Raw genomic sequence first — 8,738 nt, 5'->3', positions numbered from 1 at the left:
ATTCCAATAGTTCTGTTATTTTTTCAACAGTCTTATATACATATTGCTAATAATATTATTATTTATTTAATAATGGTAAAACTTATGATGTATTGCACACTAACTATTAGGCAGTATTTTGGGTAATTCAAACATGTCAACTTGTTCAATTGTCCAAACAGCCTTGTGAAGTACTGTTATTGTCACTCTTGTTTGAAACTGATGCACGGAAAGGCCATGACTTGCCCTGGGTTACCCGGCTGACAAGTGGAAATGCCAGGATTTGACTACAAGACAGGTCACCCCAGAGACCACGTTCTTCACCAGTCCAATATGCTGCCTCTTGAAATACTTGGGTTGTTTTCAAACTACCATTTTAAAAGAGTCTTGTAATATAGTACAAGTTGGAAACACCATGCCCACTTAACTTTTTCAGATGAAGAAAATGAAGCTCAGAAGCATTGATGTTGCTCTTCCAAGGGGTAGAATGAGGGTCACAAAAGCCTTCAACCCACGTGAAAATAAGCAATGGCCATTTTGAAGATAACTGACTGGTCATTTGGAATATCTCAGTGGGGGTCAAGAGCTGATGAATATGTGTGTACCCTTACATATTGAAAGGTGGAGGTCAGAATATGCCAGTCTTGTGGTTGCTGGGAAGTCTGCACTGGTAATGGTATCATGGTCTGCTCATGTCATTTGGGTGACATGGGGGAGCTGTGAGCCATTTTCCATGCATAAGTATTTTATCCATCCTGCCTTCTTGTTTTCATAGGTGAACCACAATGTCAAAATAGTATCCATGGAGAACGGCACCAAGGTGAATGAGTTTAGACTCTTGGGACTGACTGACAACCCAGAACTGCAAATCTTTCTCTTCATAACATTTACTCTCATTTATCTCACCACTCTCATTGGAAATCTTGGGATGATCATGTTGATTCTGTTGGACTCCCGTCTCCACACTCCCATGTATATTTTTCTCAGTAACCTCTCTCTGGTAGACTGTGTTTACTCCTCAGCTGTTACTCCCAAGGTGATGGCTGGGTTTCTAACAGGGGATAAAATCATCTCCTATGGTGGATGTGCTGCTCAGATGTTCTTCTTTGTGGGTTTTGCCAGTGTAGACTGTTTCCTGCTAGCTGTCATGGCTTATGATCGGCATGCAGCGGTATGTAAGCCCTTACATTATGCCACCACTGTGACCACCAGCTTGTGTGTTCAAATGGCAGTAGGCTGCTATGTCTGGGGTTTTATTGAATCTGCCATCCACACTGGAATCACCTTCAGCCTCTCCTTCTGCCATTCCAATGTGGTCCCTCACTTTTTCTGTGATATCCCTCCAATCCTGGCGCTTTCCTGCTCTGATATCTACATAAATGAGATTGTACTCTTTATCTTAGCGGCTTTCAATGTCTGTTTTGCCCTGATAGTAATCTTGACCTCCTATCTGTTAATATTCATTGCCATCCTGAGGATGTGCTCAGCTGAGGGACGGAAGAAAGCCTTCTCCACCTGTGCCTCACACCTCACTGCAGTCACCCTCTTCTATGGAGCTGTCATGTTCATGTATTTACAACCCAGTTCTAGTCATTCTATGGACAATGACCAAATGGCATCTGTGTTCTATACAATAATAGTCCCCATGTTGAACCCTATTGTCTACAGTCTAAGGAATAAAGAGGTAAATAATGCTTTCAGGAAAGTCACTAAGAAAATGAAGATTTTGTTCAACCCATAGACTAATTAGAAAGATTATAAAAACTGAATAGTTGGGGCGCCTGGGTGGCGCAGTCGGTTAAACATCCGACTTCAGCCAGGTCACGATCTCGCGGTCCGTGAGTTTGAGCCCCGTGTCGGGCTCTGGGCTGATGGCTCGGAGCCTGGAGGCTGTTTCCGATTCTGTGTCTCCCTCTCTCTCTGCCCTTCCCCCGTTCATGCTCTGTCTCTCTCTGTCCCAAAAATAAATAAACGTTGAAAAAAAAATAAAAAAAAAACAACTGAATAGTTAGTCAGTTATCTATTGTTGTGTAGCAAAAATATTATAATGCCTAGTGGCTTAAAACAACAGTTTATTATTATGTCTCATAATGCTGTAGTTGGTGAGACAGTTCTTTGCTGCTTTCACACAGGCTCATTCGTGAAGTTACAGGTCTTCTGGATGGTCAGCTGAGCTGAAATGTTCAAAGATGACCTTACTCAAATGTTTCTAACTGTTGATTCTAGTTACTTTCTTCTCCTCATGCTCTTTCAGGATGTGAAAGCAGGATGGACCAGCTTTCTTAAATAATATTTTCAGTGTAAAAATAAAGCTGAATGACTTCTTGAAGTTCAGACTCCTAACTCACTCATTTTCTCTACCACATTATCCTAATCAATGATGTCAAGGTTGGCCCCAATGCAAGCATGAAGAAAGACTCCACCTCTTGAAAAAAACAGCTGCGAAGAATTTGTGCCCAGAGTTAATCTACCACAACTAGAAATTAGGTTAAACTGCTATATCAAAATTTAGTGGCTTAAATACAATAGGAATTTATTCTCAAATAGTAATTTATTTGGAAGCTAATGTAGCAGGTTGAAAATGAATCATCTGGATATGTTGCATCTGGCTCATCTGGGGCCAACTTCAGTCCACATAACCCTACTGTCTCCTAGAGTGTTCAAAGTCTGCTCTCATCACAACTATTTTATCTGCAGGAAAGGGGGAAGATATAAGTTGAAGGAAAAATAATTTCTTTTCAAGAAAGTGATATAGTAGGTGCCTGCATTATTTCTGAGTACATTCCATTTGCAAAGATTCAGTCATGAGGCCACAAAAACGACCAGCGAAGCCAACTTCAAAATTTAATCTATAGCTGAAACTTAATGAGCTTAGCTGAAATCCGAATACTCTGGAAGAAGAAAAAATGTTTTTTGAGGAAAACCAACATTCCATCATGCACCTGTACCTGAATCTGAATGGCTAGTTTTATCTTCTTTAAGAGTCCTTTTCTTTAAAAAAAATTTTTTTTAACATTTTATTTATTTTTGAGACAGAAAGAGACAGAGCATGAATGGGGGAGGGTCAGAGAGAGAGGGAGACACAGAATCTGAAACAGGTTCCAGGCTCTGAGCTGTTAGCACAGAGCCTGACGTGGGGCTCGAACACACGGACTGTGAGATCATGACCTAAGCCAAAGTGGATGCTCAACCGACTGAGCCACCCAGGCGCTCCCTTAAGAGTCCTTTTCTTGACCACACCATCTAAAATAGTTTATCTATTATCTGCTCTCGTCTTCTCCATAGATTTAAATAAATCTCTGAAATTATATTCTATTTGTTTAATTGCCTGTTTTGTTTCCTCCAAATAATACATTGTATTATATTCTTCCAAGTTGCCCAGATTGTTTGTATTATGTTTGAAATAATGAGATGACATGATGTGATGATGTGTTGGATGTGGAGGGTGAGAAAAATGGTAGCCTAGCTGCCTAAGCAACTAGAAAGATAGGATGACTACTATGTAAGGTATGGAAAGCATGATAGCAGGAGGTTTGGATGAGAAGAGAGCATGAATTTCACTTGGGGCATAGAAAGCTTGAGATGCCTCTCAGATATCACCAGAAAGGCTTAGCACTGGAACAGAGATATAAATTTGAGTTTTTATCATATGGATGGCATTTAGGCCGTAAGAATGAGAACATAGGTAAGAGAATGTAGGTAGAGAGAAGCAAAGTGTTTCAAGGACCGAAACCTGGAACTTTCTCAATGAAAGGCCAAAGAGATGAGGAGCCAACAAAGGTGAGTGGTGTCCTGGAAACCAAGCGATGAGAAATGCATCAGTAGGGAACAGACGTGTCAAATCTGCTGGTAAACAATGTCAAGACTTAGAACTGGCAATACGTCATAGTGATATGAAGTTGGTGGATGACTTTGAGTGGTTTCGGTTGGATGGTGGGGTGACAAACCTCATAACGGTGTACTCTACAATCTAGTCCATGATTTTTCTTTGCTTTACATGGTTTCTAAGTATTGTCCCAACCTGTATGATGGAGTAAATGCATATTGTCTTTTCCCAGAGCAGCTAGACAGATAGGCCTTTGACCTCTCAAATTTGAGAAGACAGAAGATGGACAGAGCTTCACAAGATGGCAGGAAGCCAAGGTTTTAGGAGAGAGTTGACTGGGAGGAGATATTTGACAGTAGATGATGCTTTATGAACCAGAGGGTCAGTTATATCAAATCCTTACTTTGCAGCAGTTCATCATTCTGGGCTTCACTTCCCCTCCATGTTGTCTGAGTACAAGGTTACTGTGTATTTGGTTCTCTGGAAGAATGAAGGAGAATGAGTGGTGTATGTCACCTTGGGGAAAAGCAGTGTAGACACAGGAGGAGAGGAGGCATAGAAGGAGGTGTAGTGCTTGAAGTGTTGTAAACAAGTGAGACAAAGGCAAGGACTTGGAACAAGAACTGAGAGACACAAAGAAAACTTATGCGCACATAATCCCTACTCAAATATGCCTCAAAAATGTCTAGGAAGGTCCTCAGCCCCCTGCAGCTAGTTGTTATTTCATTTTCCAGCTAAAGGAAAGAAGGCTGGAGGATTTAGGGTCATTTGAGCTTCGATGGAGAGTGAGCTGGACTCTTTGAAGAAAGAGCTGATGACTGGGTTAGGACTGGACTAGCACAAGAGGACCCTGGAGTGCCTTGTAGTTCCCGAAACTAAGAAGGAGCTCAGAAAATAGAAGAAGGATTGAGCATCTCACAAGGAAACAAGAGTAAAACTGGAAGTGCCCCCAATGACCAAAGATGCAGCGATCTGAATAATGAAATAAACAATACAGTACAAATTGTACACCAAAGCACAAAGCAGATACATGTAAAGTCCATGCTGATGTATACAAACAACCAAATCTTTCTCATAAAAATAATCCCGAATAATATGGTCAGCCTTCCCCTAAGAGGTGGAGTGTAGTCCCTTCTATCTTGAGTGTGGCCTGAACTTAGTGACTTGTTTCTAAAATATACAGAATGCAGGAGGAGAAAGGTAGCATTATACTGAAAAACCTGGCCAACATATCTTGTCTCAGTGACTAAGGTTAAGAACCTCAGTGACAAGTCATGTTGGTAATATGTGTCCCTTGATAGGATGTGATAAGAACGGCACTTCTTACTTTCTCAAATGCTGAACCTCTGTGTAACCATGACCCAAAAATCAGACAAACATAAATTGAAAGATCTTCTACAAAATCCCTGAGCAGTACTCAAACCTATTAAGGTTGTGAAAGTCCAGGAAAGACTGAGACACTGTCACAGATCAGAAGAGACTAAGGGGACAGGACAATATATGCAATGTTATAGCCTGGATCAGACCCTGTAAGAGCAAAGTGACACTAGTTGAAAAGCAATAATCTAAATAAATCCTTGAATTTTAGGTAATATAATATATCAATGCTGGTTTCTTAGTTTTGACAAACGTATTAAGATAAAATAAGATGTTACCAATGGGAGAAACTGGGTGAGAGGTATATGGGGCTTGTCTATAATATCTCAGCAAATATTTTGAAAATCTAAAATCATTTTTGAAGTTGAAGCTATTTACGTGGCACTTGCCAATCCCTCCAACCTCAAGGGATTTGGGCAGCTCCCCAGGCCTTTGTGGGAAGTCTAGGTTTGGCTCTTTTATATGCTAATTGCTCCTTTAAAAGAAGCTTTTTAATGGTGGGAGTGCAAACTGGTGTAGCCACTCTGGAAAACAGTGTGGAGGTTTCTCAAAACATTAAAAATAGAGCTATCCTATGACCCAGCAATAGCACTACTAGGAATTTATCCAAATGATACAGGAGTGCTGCTTCATAGGGGCACATGTACCCCAATGTTTATAGCAGCACTCTCAACAATAGCCAAGTTATGGAAAGAGCCCTAATGTCCATCAGCTGATGAATGGATAAAGAAGATGTAGTTTATATATGCAATGGAATATTACTTGGCAACGAGAAAGAATGAAATCTTGCCATTTGCAACAACGTGGATGGAACTGGAGGGTATTATGCTAAGTGAAACAAGTCGGTCAGAGAAAGACAGATATCATATGATTTCACTCTTATGTGGAATTTGAGAAACTTAACAGAAGACCATGGGGGAAGGGAAGGGGAAGAAATAGTTTCAAGCAGAGAAGGAGGCAAACCATAAGAGAGTCTTAAATACAGAGAACAAACTGAGGGTTGACGGGGGAGGGGAGAGGGGAAAATGGGTGATGGGCATTGAGGAGGCCACTTGTTGGGATGAGCACTGGGTGTTGTATGTAAGTGATGAATCATGAGAATCTACTCCCGAAGCCAAGAGCACACTATATACACTGTATATTAGCTAACTTGACAATAAATTATATATTTAAAAAAAAAAAATGAAAGCTGCTTTTTTTTTTTTCTGTGCCCAGGCATCCGGGCTGGTGTGGGCTCAGGTCCCGCTGAGGGGCAGTCCTGCTATGGCATCAGGACCCCACTCTTGTCTGAGGTCTGAACTCGTGCTCACCAGCCTGTCTGACCAAAAGTTCCAGCAACTCCCTTGCTATTTGGCAGGGCACTACAGCTAGAACGTCCATATTCTAGTTGCCCTTTTAAAGCACAGCTTTTTTTTTTTAAGCTCCAGGGTTAATAAATATTCTCCTGGTCCCTCAGTGCCATCACTCCAAACCCCCACAGCAGTTCAAAGAATTGGGGTTGGGGGTTCTCTTCTTTACCATGTGATCCAATAACCCTACTACTAAGGATTTACCCCCAATAAATGGAAACACTAATTAGAAAAGATCTATGCACCCCTATGTTAAATGCGGCATTATTTACAATAACCAAGAAATGAAAGCAACCCAAGCTTCTATGATAGAGAAATGGATAAAGAAGGTGTTGTATGTCCATACAATGGAGTATTACTCCCCCATAAAAAAGAATGAGATCTTACCACATTTTTTAATTTTATTTTTTTTAAGTTTACATCCAAATTAGCATATAGTGCAGCAATGATTTCAGGAGTAGATTCCTTAATGCCCCTTACCCATTTAGCCCACCCCCCTTCACACCCCCTCCAGTAACCCTGTTTGTTCTCCATGTTTATGAGTCTTTTATGTTTTGTCCCCCTCCCTGTTTTTATATTATTTTTGCTTCCCTTCCCTTCTTCTTCAAAGGCTCATCTGTTTTGTCTCTTAAAGAATTCATATGAGTGAAGTCATCTGATATTTGCCTTTCTCTGACTGACTAATTTCGCTTAGCATAATACCCTCCAGTTCCATCCACGTAGTTGCAAATGGCAAGATTTCATTTTTTTTGATTGCTGAGTAAGACTCCATCGTATATATATACCACATCTTCTTTATCCATTCAATCCACCAATGGACATTTGGGCTCTTTCCATACTTTGGCTATTGTTGATAGTGCTGCTATGAACATGGGGGTGCATGTGCCCCTTCGAAACAGCACACCTGTATCCTGTGGATAAATGCCTAGTAGTGCAATTGCTGGGTCACAGGGTAGTTCTATTTTTAGTTTCTTGAGGAGCCTCCATACTGTTTTCCAGAGTGGCTGCACCACCTTGCATTCCCAGAGATCTTACCACTTGTGACAACATGGATGGACCCAGAGGGTAGTATGTTAAGTGAAATAAATTAAATAGAGAAAGACAAATGTTATAAGATTTCACTTATATGTGGAATATGAAAAGCAAAACAAATCAATAAACAAAAAGCAGAATCAAACTTAAAAAATACAAAGAACAATCTGATGGTCGCCACAGGAAAGGAGGACGGGAGGGATGGGCAAATGGGTGGAGGGGAGTGGGAGATGCAGGCTTCCACTTATGGGATGAATAAGTCATGGGAATAAAAGGTACAGCATGGGACATACAGTCAATAGTATCATAAGAGCATTGCATGGTGACAGAATGTAGGTACACTTGTGAGCACAGCATAACATATGTAGTGGTTGAATCATTGTGTTGTACACCTGAAACGAATGTAACAATGTGTATCAACTATGCCCAAATAACATAGAGCAAAAGAAAAAAAAATACATTTCAAGTAACAATTGAGAAATGGCTCCAGAAGAGAAATCACCATTTTCATAGACTTTAGGGCCAGATATTTGCGAGACACTACTCTGTCCCACTAACACCAGCATGAACCTCGTAGAACACTCAGACATGGTGTTGCAAGTCTTGAGAAGTTAAATACTTCTAATTATATAATGATAGGGTAGGCTTACAAGGATAAAAATTCCTTTGGGTACCTTTATAATAAAACCGAGCTCAACGGAAAGCCAAATAAAATACACAATTATTAGCATATTGAGGTAGTTTACATTTATTGTTGTAGAACATCTTTCTTACATTTTCAGTTGATGTTTCGAATCACTGGAGTTAGATGAATAATCATTATTTATTAAAGAATTTTTCAAATTGAATCAGGAAACTTCTTAAAAGGGTGCCTGGGTGGCTCAGTTGGTTAAGCGTCTGACTTTGGCTCAGGTCATGATCCCATGGTTCATGGGTTCGAGCCCCACGTCGGGCTCTGTGCTGACAGTTTGGAGCCTGAGCCTGCTTCAGATTCTGTGTCTACCTCTACCTCTGCCTCTCCCCTGCTCATATGCTCTCTCTCTCAAAAATAAAGATTAAAAAAAAAAAGGACACTTCCGTAGTCTCATCTTTTGTCTTTTTATGATGTACTAACTAGGTTTATTTCATGTGTTATTTTCCACTTGATGAGAAATTCCTAACAGAAAAGAATTAAG

The 8,738-nt window shown here is 40.4% G+C and overlaps 1 protein-coding gene across 1 annotated transcript; it reads left to right on the top strand.

Moving 5' to 3' along the window:
• The first annotated feature begins 778 nt into the window (after nucleotides 1-778).
• On the top strand, nucleotides 779-1,720 carry LOC123602721 (olfactory receptor 5B12-like). The gene has a single exon (XM_045487189.1). The coding sequence runs from the start codon at nucleotides 782-784 to the stop codon at nucleotides 1,718-1,720; it is 939 nt and encodes a 312-aa protein (XP_045343145.1). The 5' UTR covers nucleotides 779-781.
• Nucleotides 1,721-8,738: the final 7,018 nt, after the last annotated feature.

This window comes from Leopardus geoffroyi, chromosome D1 (assembly GCF_018350155.1).
Source record: "Leopardus geoffroyi isolate Oge1 chromosome D1, O.geoffroyi_Oge1_pat1.0, whole genome shotgun sequence".
In the NCBI taxonomy this organism is placed as follows: domain Eukaryota; kingdom Metazoa; phylum Chordata; class Mammalia; order Carnivora; family Felidae; genus Leopardus; species Leopardus geoffroyi.
The sequence above is the reverse complement of the archived record's forward strand: the minus strand, read 5'-3'. Positions and strand labels throughout refer to the sequence as shown.